Below are 20058 nucleotides of genomic sequence, written 5' to 3' on the forward strand. Positions count from 1 at the left end.
TTGCGTACATCAACCGACAAGGTGGTCTGCGCTCCCGTCGCATGTCGCAACTCGCCCGCCACCTCCTCCTCCTCTGGAGTCAGAAGCATCTGAGGTCGCTTCGGGCCTCTTGGGATACCCTCTTGGGACCTGTCTCTAGTGCTCAGAGCACTACAGCAGGGCCCATTCGAGCCTTTGCAGACAGTCGAGCTGAAGTTTCTTTCAATGTAGACTCTGCTCCTGCTTGCATTGGCCTCCATCAAGAGGGTAGGGGACCTGCACGCATTTTCGGTCGACGATTCGTGCCTAGAGTTTGGGCCAGCGGACGCCCAGGTAACCCTGAGGCCCTGGCCTGGCTATGTGCCCAAGGTTCCCACTACTCCCTTCAGGGACCAGGTGAGCCTGCAAGCGCTGCCCTCGGAGGAGGCAGACCCAGCCCTAGCTTTGCTTTGTCCCGTACGGGCATTGAGATGCTACGTTGACAGGACGCAAAGCTTCAAGACCTCAGACCAGCTCTTTGTTTGTCACGGAGGCCGGCAGAAGGGGAATGCCGTCTCTAAGCAGAGGATGGCCCACTGGATAGTGGACGCCATCACCCTGGCTTATCAGGCACAGGGTGTGCCCTGCCCGTTCAGGTTGAGAGCTCACTCTACTAGAAGTATTGCATCTTCCTGGGCGCTGGCTCGTGGCGCCTCGCTGGCAGACATTTGTAGAGCTGCGGGCTGGGCGACCCCTAACACGTTCGCTAGATTCTATAGCCTCCGTGTGGAACCGGTTTCCTCTGTTCTCACCTCAAACGGGTAGAAGCACTGAGAGGCCCCGGTTTCGGGTCGGCTTGCTAAAACTGCTCCAGAGAGTCCGTTAGTAGATCCTGTCGAGCTCCTCCGTCCCCTCGGTAGCCAGACGTGGCGGAACGTCTGGCGCCAGGCCCTCACTCGTCTACCTCTAATCTTCCATATTCACCTAAACAGTTGTTATATGTGTAAGTGCTTCTGAACCTCCTTCGGGAAGGTTGGGCTTCCGCAGCGTTCCTGTTCCAAGTGGAACGGGTACGTTTCCCAGTGTTATCCAGTCTTACTGAGTGGGTAGTGCCATAGCAACAGTAGCTGGTCTTCTTGTGGTGAGCCCTGACCTACGCCAAAAAGTAGGGGCACAGGAGGCTTCCACAAGACACTGGAAGGGGCAGTATCCGTGGCCCTTTGGTAGGGATCCCAAATCGTCGGTCACCCGACGTGACTCGGAGTCACCAACTGAAAGGGAACGTCTCGGTTACGTATGTAACCCTCGTTCCCTGAAGGAGGGAACGGAGACATCACGTCCCGTCGCCACGGCTGCTGTACCACCGCTGAGCGGCCGGGTCACCGGCTCGGCTCCTCAGCGAAAACCTGAATATGCGCTGCACCTGTATATGCGCTGCCTACTTATACTCACGCTGTGATCAGCGGCAGCTGGATGCAATAATCGCATGCACATTGGCTCGTTTAGTTACACTCAAAGTGGATTGGTCTCTCTAAGAGAGATCCCAATTCGTCGGTCGCCCGACGTGACGTCTCCGTTACCTCCTTCACATTCCACAACCTGTCGTTTTGGCAGATTGGCTTCAATATAAGCTGTTTTTAGACTAACAAGTTAGTTTTGAGTTCTGAAACCTGATGTTTTTATAGTACACTGATCTCTTATATGGCAAAATAAGGGAATTTGACCCCCTTAAGGTTAGTTGCAAAGATAACCACTTTTCACCACTTTTTTTTTAACGCCCAAAAATTGTTGATGCAAGCTGTGAGTAAATCTGTCCCCTAGTGTCTAAAAAAGCATAATATAATTCTAAAAACATTACCTTCAGCTTGTGGTATATGTCTTTTTGCTGTGAAATCTTTACTGATTTACTGACTTCTAAAGTAAACAAATTTTATGCACAACCTGATATTGCCAAGTGCAACGTGTTCCTGGGTCAACATATTTTGTTGACCCTGGAACAACATTTTAATCCAAAAATATAATCTTAACCATATTCCTACACCTAAACCTAACCTTACCCATGAGTAATCCCTAAAATCAGAGGAACTGATAGATTAATTACAGTGATGTACAAGCACCAAACACTGATTGTAATCCTAAACTTCACAAAAATTATAAACTGGTTCTTGAAATCTGATTGGTTAATCACAATGTTGTTCCAGGGTCAACAAAGATGTTGACCCAGGAACACATTGCACTTGGCAATATCAGGTTTGGCAAATTTTATATTGTTAGTTATATTTCAAAATGAACACCAAGCAACTTAATATAATATTAAATATTATACATTAGACTTCTGAGAAATTATTATTTATACAGATCTCAATCATGTTTGCATTGCATTTTTACCCCCACAATTAAAACTACAGAGCTTTGAACAGAAAACTATTTACAGATCATCTTACCAAGACATATTATTGAGAGATATATAGTGACAACTAGAAATTATGTGCTTTGTGCATTATGTGCATACTGTTATAAAGATCCCACTCTAATAGCTATCAGAATTTCATCTTACTTTCTGGCCATATACAGTAAATATGAGGACTAAATTGCATAATTGGTCTTTTTTTTTTTCTTTTTGGGTATGAGCTCCATATTCTCCTATCATACTATTTGAGCCATAAATACCTGATGTATCAAATGTGATTCTCAACAAAAAAATGTATGCAAAAAGTTTAACTTGTAGTGGAAGTTGCTTCCACAATTTGAGTATGAGGACAGTAAAATGCCAATAATTGCCCTAATCAAGACCATAGTAGAATAGCACCCATGCCAGACTCTGACTTGCTGCCCTGGTAAAACAACTCATGAGTTTGGCGGATGTTGTGCACGTGCATGTCTTGATTGTGGTTAGTATGTAGGCTGCATACATCACATGATCTAGTTTTAGCCTTCCTGTCTCAAACGGCTTTCTGACTCAAATTAAGAATATTTAAATGCGGTTGTTGTTTTTGATGACATTTAAAAAATTTCTGTTGTGAGTTGCTCTGTGACCCATAAAGAGGAGGATGTTCAAATGAAGGCATAGGTGCTCTTTTAGAGTGCATTTGTTACACAACACATCTCCAGCCTCTAAAAAGTCATGCCACTCTTCGAGCAGTGACTCATGACTTGCTCTTTGTCAGTAACATCTTTGAGCCCAGTGCAGAATGATTGTGATGGTGTTTTTTTTTTTTTTACCTGTAACTTGGTATTATCTGTATTTTTACATGTAACACTTTACAGACAAGGTCATTTGATATAGGTCAGTGTTTAAAGGGATAGTTCACCCAAAAATGAAAATTTGATGTTTATCTGCTTACCCCCAGGGCATCCAAGATGTAGGTGACTTTGTTTCTTCAGTAGAACTCAAACGAAGATTTTTAACTCAAACTGTTGCAGTCTGTCAGTCCTATAATGCAAGTCAATGGGCACACAATCTTTGAGAGTAAAAAAAAATATGCACAGACATCCAAATTAAACCCTGCGGCTCGTGACGATACATTGATGTCCTAAGACACGTTTTTTTTAACCTTGCCTTTTCTCATTCATGCATGTTTATTTATTGCTCTAATGTGTCATTACTTTAAACAGTCCTGCACTACAGTATTTACATGTAGCGATATACACAATCTATCAAAATCTCCATCAATAGATACTTTATACAGTACCAAGTGGCCTCACATCCATAATATCTACATCGAGCTGCACTAGTGCGCATTTCAGACAGTTGACGGAATTGTCACTTGCACATCATTTTAAGTCATGCATTTAAACATTCAAGCTATTTTAACCCATAAAGTACTCGCGCAATCTCTGAGAGATGGTCTTCAATGCGCTCTCAGCTCATGGCTCTCGAGTATCAGATTGAGGACTGGGATTGGGAAACGCTGATTTAGGTATTATTTTTTTAGTTTAAAAGTTTTAAAGCAATAGATTTTTTTGGTAACACTTTACAAAGTAACAATTTTTAACATCTCGTTTATTTATTTACTAAGGTAAAAGTTAATCTAGCATTGCAGGTGCCATGCCATGAACCCTACCCCCACAGCAAACAGAACCGAACCAAACCAAACCGTGGATCCAAAACAGTGATATGAACCGAACCGTGGCATTGGTATATTGTTAAACCTTTACACCCAAATCTAGAATATACACAAAATAGTATTTGAAAAGTATTTATCATGCCCATATAGAAATTTGTATTTAAATAAATAAATAAACCTCTAATTATACCTAATAATTGATCCTATTGTGATGTCTTGATGAACCAAGATTTTTTTTTTTTACGATTTATTTTTGCCTTTATTTTGATAAGATAGTAGAGTAATGACAGGAAGCAAAGTGGGACAGAGAGGGAGGGGGACAGGATCTGGACAGGTCCTCGAGCCGGGACTCAAACTCAGGATACCCAGAGTGCAATGGCACTGTATGTCGGCGCACTGCCCACAAGGCTATCGTCACCATAGATGCATCAAGATTAAATATGCACAAGTATAAATGAGATTTGAGAGCTACAGGGACAACGGTCAGTTTTTTTTGTTGTTGTTGTTTGTTTTGTTTGTTTTTGTTTTAACCATTTCGTTATCCAAAATGCTACTCTCAGAAAAAAGGTACAAAGCTGTCACTGGGGTGTTGGGGTGTCATTGGGAGTTACCTTATATTACCCAGTGCTGTAAGTACATGTAAGTGAACACAATGTAAAATAAAGTGCAATCCTTATTTTTTTAGTTCTATATCTTGTTTCATATTAGGGAATCAATTGTTGACTCACATGGTATGTACTCTTCTGTTTGCTATGGATTGTATAGGGTTCAAATTCAGTAAAATTCATATATTATTTGTATACAAAATATAGAGCCCCAAGATCAAGACAAGCCAGTGGTGTAAGTAGCATGGCAAAACTCTCTATTGTGCAACTATATCACCTACTGTAAGAAGAGAGCAGTCATCGTAATGCCTAATTTCTAAACTTACAAACTAAGTCTTTTGATTTTCTTACACAACTGTTGCTTTACAAAATGATGTGAATGTCCCCGTTCTAACTTCTAGTGTTATTTCCCTTGGAATGCTCTGTAAAGTAGGCTGACATGAGCACACAGGCTCGGAGTCTTCAATATTTATGCTCCTCACACTATAAATAGAGCTAGCACAGTATCTGTCAGTTGGAGAGCTAGCGTACGTGGGTGGATTGAAGGTATATTTTGGGCTGCTTAAATTAAAAGAATAAAGATTTTTACAGAAACTAAATTACTATCAGTTCAGCTGTTATTGACTAGCCCTGTTGTTCCATATTGGCATGAAGTGGTACGGATTTCCTTGCAATTATAATGTCAGTCTTTTCTAATGTGAGAAACAGTTTGACAGTTAGGCAGAGCAATTATTTCTGGCACAGTGAAGACTTGCGGACAGGTTTTTTGTGTGTGTGTGTGTGTGTGTGAGTTTGTCTGTTGATCCGTTCTTGCATATATGTGAAATTCAGTCTTGTACTATTTCAAGAAGCTGGTATTGTTTTTTTTTTTTTTTCTAATGCATTATACCTGTCGTTGTTTTAAGATTGTAAACTTCTTTTTTTAACTTCAACAAAACAGCCCTCAGCTCAGTAAACATCTACCTTATGTGTGTCACCACAGCCTGTTTTAAAGGCATTTCCATGGAGACAGAGCAGGGGAAGCGGGAAACAATGGCTGTTTTCGAGGATATCTCTCTCTCTTTCCCTGCTGGAAATGGTGCTTATAATTACTGCCTGCAGTGTACATCTTGTCATGCCCTCGACAAATGTAAAGGGCTTTGGGAAGCTCTAGCCTACCATTAGTATGATGCTTGTGACATCACAAATAGCAAACATACTCAGTATAATGATTCCCATAGTGAACGTGCACCACAGTGATTTCTGTTTTTAAGGGCAACTGAAAGCATACAAATCATGTATTATTCAAGCTTTATGACATAATATGCGTTATCACCAAGAAATGTGCATTAGTGGAGTAATTAGAAGCAAGGATTGGAAAAAGCAAAAGTGTTTTACCAAAGGAATTTATATATTATATTTTGTCCCCCTCCAAAAAACATAGCATAAAAGTACATAGCATTTTAAAATTATTTTTGTGATTATTAAAGATGCTGTCAATTGTGTGTGTGTGTGTGTGTGTGTGTGTGTGTTTCTTTTTAAGACCATGCATAAAATGTCTCTATGGCTGACAGATATGACTGAAATACTGGTAGGTGTCCTGGGAAATTGCACGTCTCTGTCACAGCCGTGAGCGCTGTATTTTCGCTCTCTGCTGCGAATCATTAGCTGCGTCCAAAATCACATACTGTCAAATGTACAAATTACTTCTCAACTATAAAGTATATTCAGTGCATGTCATGTAGATTTCAGCTTCTCTTTGGAAGCAGTGGGAATTTTTTCACATTGTGTTTTATGAGGGTAATCGGATATACTACTTTTTTTGTTGTAGTGGTTTTTGTACACTTTATACACGACGGGTCGTTATTTTTTTTTTTTTTTTAAATTAGGATTTTTTGAATAATAATATTAGTTTGGAATAATTATGATTTTTTTTTTTAAATTAAGATTTTTTTTTTTTAATCATTATATTATAATGTACAGTAGTTTCAGCTTTGCCATCACAGGAATAAATTACATTTTAAAATATATTAAAATAGAAAACAGTTATTTTAAATTGTAATAATATTTCACAATATTAGTGTTTTACTGTGGTTTTGATCTAATAAATGCAGCTTTGGTGAGCAAATATAAAAAATTCTTAATTCTTATGCATTATTTTGACCAGTAGTGTAGTAAGGAAGTAGGCTGTTAGATGCTGTGATGTGTTGTGTTTGGGATTCCTGGCCTCTGGGTTTCTGATGAATTGAAGATTGGGGTTTTGGATTGAGTGTGGTTGCATGACAGACGAAAACAAAATGACGGAAATTAACAAAATGGCTGAAATCACTTATAGCACCACCAAGTACACACAGCCTACTTTAAAAAAAAAAAATGTTGGTTTTAATTAAAAAAAAAAAAAAAAAAAGTATATCTGGGCAGAATTTTTTTTTTTTTTAAGTTTTCAGGGGTTTTTTTTTTGTTGTTGTTTGTTTGTTTTTTTTCAGTTTTTATTGCAGCATTACAACAAAGAAATTTTGTTGTGAAATTATTTTCTGTATGCAAATATGAATTTCTTTTGATTTTGAGTTGTTCCCGAGATTTACCCAAAAGCATCTCATTAATGATATGCATGATGAGCATCGATGTGATTAATCATTATTTTACAGCATTGTGTGGGTGGTGACACTGCAGATTTCGTGAAGCTACAGTGTTGTGTGTTTGGGCTAGATTCAAAGATGCTGTATTTTGGATTGTAAAGGATGTTGCTGCAATATGATGATATTATATACGAATTCAAACTTATAGACACTGAAATAGTACTTACTGAAACATTCATGCATAGATGTTAGAGGCTGATGTCTGCTGAGAGTTCATCTACCGTTGCTAATGCTCCTTGTCAGATGTCCTAAAAGATTTGAAACGCTCTCGTACATCTTAAAGATGGATCTGGAGATTAAAAGAAGTTATTTACACTCTGGACAGTTTTGTATGCTGCTGTTAATAGTTTTTTTTTTTTGTTTGTTTTTTTTTTTACAGAATGAATATTAGAAAAAATTGGACATTTTAAAATGTGTGATTATCATTATAAAGTGTGATTACGTGTCCAAATATTTTGGGCGTAACTATATCATACATTTACTACCACTTAAAGTTTTTAAATATTGTATTAAAACATAATTTTATTTCCTTTCCACAGGGTGCAGGTGGAATTTTATGTAAATGAAAACACATTCAAGGAGAGGTTGAAACTCTTTTTCATCAAAAACCAAAGGTCAAGTAAGTAAAATCTTTTGACCCTTTGAGCCATTTACAGGCAACAAAACAGAATCCATTACTGCAAGCATAAACAATACTCAAGATTTTTATGGATATCAGTATCACTATACATGCACATGTACAGTGCCTCCATATCTTTGCCTTTTATGTGGCCTATTACTGGCTAAATCATCATAACAGCGAAGGTGACTTTGTTTTAACTGTTTGTGTGAATTTATGATGGTACTGTAATTTTGCAGGATTGCCAGACTGCTAAATAATTCATAACACATTTTCCAGATGGGTTTTCTATGGTACGAAGCTCCACTTCATAATTTACTGTATTGCAGGTCTCAGAATACGCCTCTTCAACCTCTCCTTGAAGTTGTTAACATGCCTCCTTTATATAATCAGAGTTTCACTAGATGATCCAACTAACCAGGTCACATGTGCACGGTGAGTAAGCATAATATTTAAAGGGATAAATATAATATGAAAATTCTGTCATTTATTCATCTTCATATATACATTACCATTCATAAATTTGGGGTTAGAATGATTTTTTTTGTTTTTGATACAGGTCCCTTATGCCAATTTCTTAAAGTAAAAAACAGTAATATTTTCAAATATTATTAGAATTTTAAACGACTGTTTTCTGTTTTATTATATTTTATAATGTAATTTATTCCTGTAATGGCAAAGCTGAATTTTTAGCACCATTGCATTACTGAATTTTCAGCATCAAATGATCCTTCAGAAACCATTCCAACATTCTGATCTGCAGCTCAAGAAGCATGTTTCATTATTATCAATTGTGAAAACTTTATATTTGTAGAAACCGTGGTGCATTTTGTCAGGATAGGTTAGTTTAAAAGAACAGCATTTATTTGAAATAAGAATCTTTTGTAACATTATAAATGCGTTTAGTGTCACTTTTGATCATTTTTATGCATCATTGGAGAATAAAGTATTAATTTCTTAAAAAAAAAAAAAATTTAATTACCCAAACTTTTGAATGGTAATCTTTTCTTTCATTTAACAAAATATCATAACACAACAGCACTCTTGCTTGTGTGATACTACTTTTATACAACAGTCCATTTCAGCTCCACTTTGGGGGTTTTCCTCACTGATGAGATCCTGCAATGAGAAAAAAAATGCTTCTTGTTCTGTGCAAAATCAGAAAAAAACTTCCACTCACATACTCTGGTCTGGAACATTAACGCACAACAGCAGAATGATATGAACAACAAAACCTCTCGCAACATTCCATGCAGAGTATCAGCAGTATTGAAATGCTGCTTGAGCTAACTGCTGTATAATGATTTTACTTTAGCTCTTCCCTTTCAGTCGGTCACTCCGAGTCACGTCGGATTGTAACTAAACGAGCCAATGGACATTGGCATCATTGCATCCAGCTGCCGCTCATCACAGCGTGAGTATAAGAGGCAGCGGGTGCACCGCATTAATTCATCCTTTCGCTTTGGAGCCGAGCGGTAGTGGTGAAGCTACTGCTCTTCCCTTCCAGAGAGTGTTCTGCGAGCGAGTGCGGGCATTACGGCGCAGCAGCGGTGGTCACGTCGGCGGGAGAGAAAGATCGTCTTTGCTGACAGCCACACTAGGAGTGTGCGGTGGCCAGCTCCCCTGCGTGCTTCAGCACTAAAAGAGCATTTCTCTGAAAGAGCAATTTCTCTAAAAGAGTAACACGGGTGATCGCGTCTTTTTAAAGATGTCTTATCACCCGTGCGTTTCTGGGTGTGGTCGTTTCCTGGCGCCTCAGGACGGTCACGATCGCTGCCTCACGTGTCTGGGCATTCAGCACGCTGAGGAAGCTTTCGTGGTTGGTTCATGTTCTTCTTGTGGGGACATGACCATCTCGGAGTTGCATAATAGACTCCGCTGTGTCAAACATGGCGGAGTCCCTCTGCCTCTGCCGCGATCCAGTGTTCGTTCCCGGGGCGGCACTGGATCCGGTGGAGTCAGAGGTGATTTGAGGATTACGGTGAGGGCTTCCCCAGGAGGACTTCCTCACCCCTCAGGCGCTCCGCAGCCGGTGGGGTTGCCGTTGGAGCGGGCTGGGACCTCTGCAGAGCGGGGTATACCACCTGTTTCCTTCGGTGCTCCCCCTGACGACCAGATGTCGGTCGCTGCATCGGAGAGTGAGTCGCCCTCTGGGGATGACGACTCGGCTGCGTTGCTCCCTTCGGGTGTGGTAGCGTTGTCCGAGCCAGACCCAGAGATGACGGCTATGCTTTCCCGGGCCGCCGAGAATGTCGGGCTCGTGTGGAATCCTCCACCGCATCCCGATCCTTCGAGGCTGGACGAGTGGTTTCTCGGTGGGGGTCGCGCTGGTTCTCAGCTCCCCCTCCGGTGCCATTCTTTCCGGAAGTGCATGAGGAGCTTACAAGATCGTGGAAGGCACCTTTTACTGCCCGAAACAAATCTTGTGGCTCCTCCGCTCTCACCACCCTCGATGGTGGGGCCGCTTTGGGGTATGCGGGCATCCCCTCAGTGGAGCGGTCTGTGGCCATGCAACTATGTCCAACAGCCGCTACCACTCTGCGGGGTGACCCGTGTCTCCCCTCGCGGGCCTGTAAGTATTCGTCAGGTCTAACTGGCAGTGCTTATAGAGCCTGTGGGGAGGCTGCTTCTGCCCTTCACGCCATGTCGTTACTGCAGGTCCACCAGGCCAAAGCCCTGAAAGACCTGCACGAGGGTGGTCACGACCTGGCGGTTCTACATGAGCTGTGAGCTGCGACGGACCTACCAAGACAGTACGCCTTGCCTTGAGCCGCCTCAGAGGGCGCCGAGGCAGGGCGTTCCTGGTCGTCACGGACAATACTGCGACCGTTGCGTATATCAACCGGCAAGGCGGTTTACGCTCCCGTCGCATGTCGCAACTCGCCCGCCACCTCCTCCTCTGGAGTCAGAAGCATCTGAGGTCCCTTCGTGCCATCCACATCCCAGGAGTGTTCAATCAGGCGGCCGACGACCTGTCTCGAGCGGCACTTCCTGGGGAGTGGAGACTCCATCCCCAGGCGGTCCAGCTGATTTGGAGTCGGTTCGGAGTTGCTCAGGTAGACCTGTTTGCGTCTCCAGAAACCACCCACTGCCAGTGGTTTTATTCCTTGTCCGAGGCAACGCTCAGCACGGATGCACTGGCACACAGCTGGCCCCTGGGCCTGCGCAAATATGCGTTCCCCCCAGTGAGCCTGCTAGCACAGACACTGTGCAAGATCAGGGAGGACGAGGAGCGTGCTCTTGTTCGTCGAATGGTGTTCCTCTCACCGTGAGGACCCCCAGAGATGTTGGATCAGAGCCGTGCTTTCCTTTTTGCAACAAGGGTTGGAGCGTAGGCTGTCCCCCTCCACCCTTAAGGTTTCTGTTGCTGCTATTTCCGCTCACCACGACCCCGTAGAGGGGAGGTCGGTGGGGAAGCACGAGGTTAAACCCGCCTAGGCCTCCCTCCCTACCCTCTTGGGATTTGGCATTGGTGCTAAGAGCCCTACAAACTGCCCCCTTCGAGCCTTTGCAGTCAGTTGAGTTGAAGTTTCTCTCTATGAAAACCGTACTCCTGACTGCGTTGGCCTCAATCAAGAGGGTGGGGGACCTGCAGGCATTTTCGGTCGACGAATTGTGCCTTGAGTTTGGGCCGGCTGACTCCAGTGCAACACTGAGGCCCCGGCCCGGCTATGTGCCCAAGGTTCCTACCACTCCCTTCAGGGACCAGGTAGTGAACCTGCAAGCGCTGCCCCTGGAGGAGGCAGACCCAGCCCTAGCTTTGCTCTGTCCTGTACGCGCACTGCGACAGTACGTGGATAGAACTCAGAGCTTCAGGACCTCAGAACAGCTCTTTGTCTGTTATGGAGGACAGCAGAAGGGGAAGGCTGTCTCCAAGCAGAGGATGGCCCACTGGATAGTGGATGCCATCACCTTGGCCTATGAAGCACAAGGTGTGTCCTGCCCGCTCAGGTTGCGTGCTCACTCCACTAGGGGTGTCGCATCGTCCTGGGCGCTGGCTCGTGGTGCCTCGCTAGCAGACATCTGTAGAGCTGCGGGTTGGGCGACTCCTAACACGTTCGCTAGGTTTTATAGCCTACGTGTCGAACCAGTTTCCTCCTGTGTTCTCACCTCAAACGGGTAGTGGCACTGAGAGGCCCGGCTCAGAGTCGGCTTGCGGCGTTCTTTCGCCTAATTCTCCAGAGAGTTCCTTAACCAGGCAAACCCTGTCGAGTCCTCCAGCACTCCGGCGTCCGGACGTGGCGGAGCGCCCGGCGCCAGGCCTTTCAGCCAATGAATTCTTGAAATCTGATGTGAGGCTAGTGCCCATATGAGAGACCCTGCCGGGATCCCATATGTGTATTCCATGGTATGCTTATTAGAGCCGTGTTTCCCCTGGCAGACCACGTTCTGCCATCTCAGAGACTTCCATGTGCAATAGGGCCCTACAGGGTTACTTCACATGTCTAAATGCCACTTAACCCCCTCTGGGAGGAGGTGACTCCGCAGTGTGCCTCTTCCAAACGGAAGGGCACGCTTCCCAGTGTTATCCAAGTCCTACTGTCTGGGTTGTCCAAGGAACAACAGTAGATGACCTTCTCTGTGTAGAGCCCGGTCCTATCGTCTGTCTTATAGGAAGGATCAAGAGGCCTACACAGGGCACTGGAAGGGGCAGCTCCTGTGGCATTTTGGTAGGGATCCCAATTCGTCAGTCATCCGACGTGACTCGGAGTGACCGACTGAAAGGGAACGTCTCGGTTACGTATGTAACGTCACGTCCCGTCGCCACAGTTGCTGTACCACCGCTGAGTGGCCGGGTCACCAGCTCGGCTCCTCAGCGAAAGCATGAATTAATGCGGTGCACCCGCTGCCTCTTATACTCACGCTGTGATCAGCGGCAGCTGGATGCAGTGATTGCATGCCAATGTCCATTGGCTCATTTAGTTACACTCGAAGTGGATTGGTCTCTCTGGCGAGATCCCAATTCGTCAGTCATCCGACGTGACGTCTCCGTTCCCTTCTTCAGGGAACAAGGGTTACATACGTAACCGAGACGTTCTGTGGTATGACAACAGCCGCACACCTAGTACGTCTCAAAAGCACTGCGTAAATTGTTTGAGATGACTCTCAGGAACATCCCAGACTCCTCAGTCTGAAGTGTCCATTAGAGTCGCTTTTAATACCAGCCACAAAAACCATTCAGGAACAGCGTGTGTTAGTAACTGACAGAAAGAGAGAGTGCACTTGTGTGCAGGCATGCTGGGAGAGAAGAGGGTGCCATCAAATGAGAGAGGCCATCTCATGCTGTCATTTATGTCAGAGCCAGCAGGCATGATCCCTCAGTGTTTCAATACTGATGCCTTTCACTTTTATGTGTGTTATGTACTAACTGCCTGTTATCGTGATTATAGGAAACATTGCACAAACATCACAGATGCTCTTTGCAGCAAAGCCTGTGGCAACTACACAACAAACCTGACCGCAGATCCCACACAAATAAACTGGTGAAACTTGTCTGCATATTAGATGTTGTGATCATAAATCAAACTTATTAATTAATTAGAGTGTTTGTTTTTGAATATTGTCTCTAATTTTCTTATGTGTTTGTGTTTTTTGTGATGTATTTTTGAAGGGAGTTAATATTTTGGGTGAATAGGAGAGTTCCTGTATGGGCGATACAGGTAGGTAGAGATGTTTGTGTGTGTGTCTGTGTGATTCCTGGAAAAAACCTTTTACAAACTATTTCTTTAAAAAAAAAAAAAGAAATCTCTATTTTTATGGTTTAGAATCTTAATCTAAAAAAGCTTTATTGATTATATTGGAATTTTTATTTTTAATTTTTTTATTAAATATACAAGATCCATTACAAGTAAAAACATCTAGGAAGAGCAGTCTGCAGATTGGCTCAGTGTCAATATATTTAAAGAAAAACAATAAAGCAGAGTGATATAAACAGTGAAAAACAGTGCACCAATTATCCTCTGTGGTCCTGACTGTCAGATGCAATTTTCTTTTGTCATCTTTGCTGTCTGAACTAAATCAGACAGCAGTAGAGCTGCACAGGACAGACCCCAGGAGGGTTTTGCATTGTGTAACCTTTTTTATTTTTTAAGAGTGTGCATGTCTTTATGACAACTAATTGTTTCTCACTCTCACACAGTACTCAGACTCTGATAGCATTTGAAGTTATTACCTGAAATCTCATTATACTCTGTTATCAAAATTATGATCATGTTTCCTGCACCACAGGTGACAGTGGCCTTAATTAGCTTCTTGCAAGCAATGCTCTTGGTGTATCTCAGCTACAAGGTAAGATTATTGTCATTGTTATTCTGCCCTTGTGCGCTTTCTAACCACTGATCTAAATTAAATCTGACTATTTCAGCTTCTCTTGGGTCGCTTAAGTGCCACTTTGTGTTTTTAGTTCCCCTATAATGGGAAGTGTTCTTCACTTTTGGCAGAAAAAAAAAAACTTCTCCAACTTGTTTTCTGTTTCTGTTTATTGATTTAACAAGAATAAAGCTGAATTTTCTGCTGCTGGGAGCTTAATCTTTGTTGTAATTAAAGGGTGCATCCCAGTTTGTACACTTAGACTATGCAGAGAGCTGTAGTGTACTTTTTTTTTTCCTGAAGAAAATAGGAAAAATTATTTGTCTCTGCAAATAATAGTGGGGATATAAGAAAACATTTTTACACACTTCCCATTTGTCATAATTTTAAAATCTGTGCAAATCACCACATCACACAAAGCCTGTTTCAACCACAAAATAAACAAAAAAGGTATCAATATCTTGCTCTGTCTGACGTTTAACTCTGTCAAAAACACACACTCGTTTCGGCTGTGATGCATAATCGTTCCACTGAAACCTCGAAGGTGCAGCTCCGCTTTCAAGGCGTTTCACAATTCCACCTGTGCGAACGCAGAAGTGTGAAAACGGTCCATTGCAACTTTGACTTTTTTTCCCAGAATTCCATAATTTTCCAACATTTTCTCAGAATTCTGAGTTTGTCTCGTAATTCTGTTTTTGTTTCATCCATGGAAAAGGTCATTGTGACATTTATCTCACAACTCTGACTTTACTTTTCCGAATTTAAAGTTTGTCAGGTTATCTCTAAATTCTAAGATTAAAAGTCGCAAATTCCTTTTTTATTTTGCTATTCTGTCGTGGAAACGGGCTTCCATACAAAATAGTACAAACTACATGCTATTTTCAGACTGTAATTTGGATGCAGTAATTCCAATGTCACTATTTAGAACAGATTATTTTAGATTTTTTACATTATATGAATTAGGATGTTTTTATATATATAATTATTATTTTTTTTTTTTTTGGTGCAATGAATTTGCATTAAATATGCTTTTTGAATGCTTCTGCAGTATAATATTTATTTCATTTCTAGGGGAACATTTGGGAGCAGATTTTCCAAATCTCCTTCATCATTGAGATGACCAATACAGTGCCGTTCATAATTACAGTAAGTTCTGAAGATGTCTGGTGGACACAGAAGCACGTATCCAGTTGCTGCCGTCAAACAATCATTGTTGATAGTATTGTTGTGATTGATGCTAATTATATGAGTAGCCATTTGACATTTGAAAACCAATTATGATAGGGAGTGATTATTACGGAAATGTAGCAATTAGCCAAGTAACAAATAACCATTTTTTTGACCTGCATTCAGTGGGAGCAAATTATAGGATGTTTAATTCCTTTATGCTAATGCCATTACAGATGTAAAAGCTATGGAGTGGAACACAACACAGTTATGCCTTTCTGTTATAAATGTTTTTACTTTCTTATACTAGATTCAAATATGTCTGATACAGTCATCCTTCATTCTATGAGTGTTTTCTTTTCTAGATCTTTTGGCCTCCGCTGAGGAACATATTTGTTCCCGTGTTTCTTAACTGTTGGCTTGCCAAATCAGCGCTGGAGAACATGATTGTAAGTAGTTTTTGCAGCTCTGCAGTGCATTTCACATGCCTATGGGAAATCATGTTGGGTGTTTTAGCAGAATAACATGGGTGATGTTTGATAATATTGCTTTGTTGGGAAGCTTTACTTCATTATGCACTTGACAAATGAAAATGCATCATCAATGAGCAAAAATCTGAGAGGGTGCCAGCGTTCCCTTCCCTGCCAGATGGTCGGGTCAAATGGCCAGAGAGAACCTGGCAGGGGGAATGTCCTTTTACAAATGCTTAAGCAAAGATATTGGTAGAAGAGAAATACTAACCATAACCAAAATGTGACATGGAAAAAGTATTTCTCTATTTACCCCAAAGTTTTCTTCAAATATATTTTCCTTGTGAGGTGAATATTACAAAAAGGGGGTCATTTAAGGCCTGATCTCTTGGGCATGACATTTTAGTTAACATGCATGTGTATCTCATATATAATTGAGCAGTACAGTAATTAAAGAGTATTCACATTTTTCTTACTATATTTTGCTCTATTACGTTCAGCAGAATAGAAGAATTTGTTATTTGAGGAGCACTAGACCTTCATTGTAAACTGAATGAAAGATAATGAAGGTTATTAAGTTCTCTTTAAAAGCAGGCACTTAAATGGGCAGTCTTTCTTTCAGAACAGGGCTTTTACAGGTATCTCACGTTGCCTGCAGTATGTGTTTTATTCTTGTACTTGTAACTTGTCTTGGCTTATTCTCTGAGGGATGAGATCTATTTCACCTATCTATGTTCCTTTCTAGAATGATCTCCATCGTGCCATTCAGCGCACACACTCTGCCATGTTCAACCAGGTCCTCATTCTGATCTGTACATTGCTCTGTCTGGTCTTTACTGGGTAAAGCTCTTTGATCTCTTACAACAGGCCTGTATTTAATGCAGCAAATCTGAAACAGTCACACGCAGATGAATTAACTGCCCTGATCAATAGTGCACATCAAATCATGCAAAAATATTTTTTACCCCTGCAGAGTCAAAACAAGATGCTACTGTTTTATTAGAAATTCTGAAACGAAATCTACTGAGTTGTAAATAGAGTACAGCAGTCACAGGCTCACTTTTTTTCAGCAGTCTGGGTTGTGGACGTATTTCTCCTTCATTTTCTCTGTAGGGATTGAAAAATAAATCCTTAGTAAGGAGCTGTAAGCCATAAACTGAACCACCCAGCTCTGACATGAATCTTATTACAAACTTTGTTTCAAAGCAAAAATGGCTTTGAAAATCTGAGAAAAAGACAAAGGTATAAGACTGTGAACTTAAAACGTTTTATTATACAGTGTAGGTCAGGTAGCACATTAAGAAAAACATTTAGCCATCATCACAAGAATAAATAACATTTTTAAATATTTTCAAATAGAAAACAATTATTTTAGATTGTTATAAAAAATTCACTGTATATAACAATTTTTTGCTGTATTTTATAAGTCTGTCTTGAGCAGTAAATACTTTTAGTTGTTTAAAAAAAAAAATCCTCTCTGGAGGATGTACATGGTATTTTAAGTTTCGGAACCCAACTGTTGCACTATATTTTGGAAACATGAATTATTTAAATGAAACAATTGAAACTCCTTAAAGTCACATTATGTGTTTTTTTTCAGCAAAGTGTCAGTAACAGAAGGTGCTTGATTTTATTTTTATTATCCCCAGGAGGTCAAGCTACAGTAATTATTAGCCCACTTGTTTTATTTTGTATCAGCATATATTTGCATATGTATCGGATAGACGAATATATTGGGACCTGTCTGAATAAAGTTCTTACTTATGGACTACAACTACCACAGAGTGTGATAAATCACACAGCTGTTACAGTCCTTATGTATTTACATTATAACATCAATTTAAATTATAATGCAAACCACACAGTGGTTTTAAAATTCCCATTTTAGACATGACATGTAATACAGTATTGTTGTAGAACAAAATGGGAAAGTCTTGAACTAATGCTAACCACAGACCTTATTTTACTCAAAATCGAAAACCGCTATTTTAAAAACCCATTTGAAATTCCTGAGGGAGCCCATGGTGAAATGGCCTTCTGGGAAAGTCTACAAATTGCCATCGTGACTGAGCAGCTCTACTGAACCCTATTCATGGAAAGAGCCTTGAAATGTCTTTCTAATGAAACTATAACATTACCATGATGCAAAATTTATTAGATATAATCTTTATTTTCAAAATTGTTTCCTCAAGTTCTTTTTTAATACTCCATAGGGCTTGTGGGATTCAGCACCTTGAGCGGGCGGGGAAGACTCTTACCCTTTTCGATGCTTTATATTTCTGCATCGTCACCTTCTCAACTGTTGGTTATGGAGACGTCACACCCAGAATCTGGCCCTCTCAGCTACTCGTGGTCATCATGATCTGTGTGGCTCTGGTGGTGCTGCCATTACAGGTGATACGAGCAGCCCGCAAACAGCACAATCACTAGCCTTCAGTATTAAAAGTATAGTTGACCCAAAAATAAAAATTTCCTGAAAATGTACTCACCTTCTGGCCATCCAAGATGTAGATGAATTTTTTTCTTCATTGGAACAGATTTGAATGAATAGGTGACAATGAATAGGACAATGAATGGGTGCTGTCAGAATGAGAGTCCAAACAGCTGATAAAAACAATCAATTAACATCTTGTGAAGTGAGATGCTGCATGTTTGTCATTTTTGTTTGAACTATTCCTTTAATGCCCTGCCATGATTAAACTAACACAGCTTAATGAAGGGAGATCCAACCTCACTAGATGATTAAAGCAGAAATAAGTGGAATGGTTAATAATATACTGCATTTACACAGAACTTACTTTCTGTCTCTCATTTCGACACCAGTTTGAAGAGTTGGCGTATCTTTGGATGGAGAGGCAGAAGTCAGGTGGAAACTACAGCAGACATCGTGCTCAGACAGAGAAGCATGTGGTTCTCTGCGTCACTTCACTCAAAATAGACCTGCTCATGGATTTCCTCAATGAGTTCTATGCCCACCCGAGACTACAGGTACATACATAATCCCATATATGCAAGTGTTTATTTTTGCACTGTGTATTCCAATAATCTGTATTATAATCTAGCTCAGTATGTGATGGTAGTATCATTAATTTTCAAATGTGTTGTAGGATTATTATGTGGTGATACTCTGTCCCTCTGAGATGGACATCCAGGTTCGGCGTATACTGCAGATCCCGTTGTGGTCTCAACGGGTCATCTACCTCCAAGGCTCTGCATTGAAGGATCAAGACCTGATGAGAGCCAAGTAAGTTTTAAAATTTAGGTTTTTGTCTAAAAGGTCCCTTATTACATGTAGATGCATTTTGAGCATGATTAAAGTTGGAAAATGAAAGCACTCAGAAATAAAACTACTACAATTTTGGATAGACGTTTATAGATGTATCATGTCCATTGACATGCCAACACAGATTTTTAAACCAATTGGATTTAAATGCAAATAATTATTTGTATCTTTGAATATGAAGTTGCACTATTATTGTTATTAATGAGAAAATGGATGTCAAACAATTTCCTCTTTCACACTGAAAAAAACAACTGTATTTCACTTATATATAAAACCACTAGTTAAAAGGTTTATTTTTTATTTTGGTAATGCCTTATCTCACTTACAAGGTCACTAAGTGAGCCAGAACCTGACACTTTATTCACCTTCAAAAATGGACCTACGGTTAGATTTTTACTGAATCAGAATCATCTTGGAAGTTTGAACTGAGGTTCTGACTCCGTGTTTGAGTCTATGAGAGAGGCATTAGACTGTTACAGACATCAGTCCAGTGGATCAGCAAACCTATCTGTTACTGCAAGTGATTTAATCAAGTCCTTTTTTAATACATTTATACTATCTCTAGATTACTGAGAACATTTGAGAATTGACCTCGGAATGAGATTAATATTGTCAGAGATTTTCATTTTCCATGTAGCCTGTCAGCGAGAGCTCTTGTGCATTCAACAGTATATAAAGAGTTACAGTACATTCACCAAAAAAACATTTAAGGACATGAAGATATGGAGTGCAGTTCTTTATAACTAAACTGTTTTTATATTGCGTAAGGTGACTTCAATGTCTATGAAGTGTAGACATCAATAGAACAACTTGCAAGAACGGTACTTAAAGCAGCAAATGTGTTGGACGATTTATGGCTCACTATAAAGTGCACAGCAATGCTTCACCGTTAAGGTTTGGCTTAATGGCAGGCTAAGCAGTTTAGCTAATTAAATTAGCATAATCTCATTATTCTCTGTGAA

General features: G+C 40.8%; 1 protein-coding gene across 16 annotated transcripts in view; it reads left to right on the top strand.

Moving 5' to 3' along the window:
• Nucleotides 1–20058, top strand: part of kcnt1b (potassium sodium-activated channel subfamily T member 1b) — a 127989-nt gene that overhangs the window by 71538 nt on the left and 36393 nt on the right. For all 16 annotated transcript variants that reach the window (XR_009271283.1, XR_009271285.1, XR_009271286.1 and 13 more), the window contains 11 exons: nt 7788–7867; nt 8197–8302; nt 13258–13350; nt 13479–13527; nt 14096–14155; nt 15248–15322; nt 15709–15792; nt 16559–16653; nt 18027–18207; nt 18637–18801; nt 18921–19057. Coding sequence is in view for 9 of the 16 variants with exons in the window: in XM_058775381.1 (XP_058631364.1) it covers nt 7788–7867; nt 8197–8302; nt 13258–13350; nt 13479–13527; nt 14096–14155; nt 15248–15322; nt 15709–15792; nt 16559–16653; nt 18027–18207; nt 18637–18801; nt 18921–19057 (1125 nt within the window). In the remaining 7 variants the exon portion in view is untranslated. The remainder of the gene's footprint in view (nt 1–7787; nt 7868–8196; nt 8303–13257; nt 13351–13478; nt 13528–14095; nt 14156–15247; nt 15323–15708; nt 15793–16558; nt 16654–18026; nt 18208–18636; nt 18802–18920; nt 19058–20058) is intronic.

This window comes from Onychostoma macrolepis, chromosome 05, assembly GCF_012432095.1.
Source record: "Onychostoma macrolepis isolate SWU-2019 chromosome 05, ASM1243209v1, whole genome shotgun sequence".
NCBI lineage: Eukaryota > Metazoa > Chordata > Actinopteri > Cypriniformes > Cyprinidae > Onychostoma > Onychostoma macrolepis.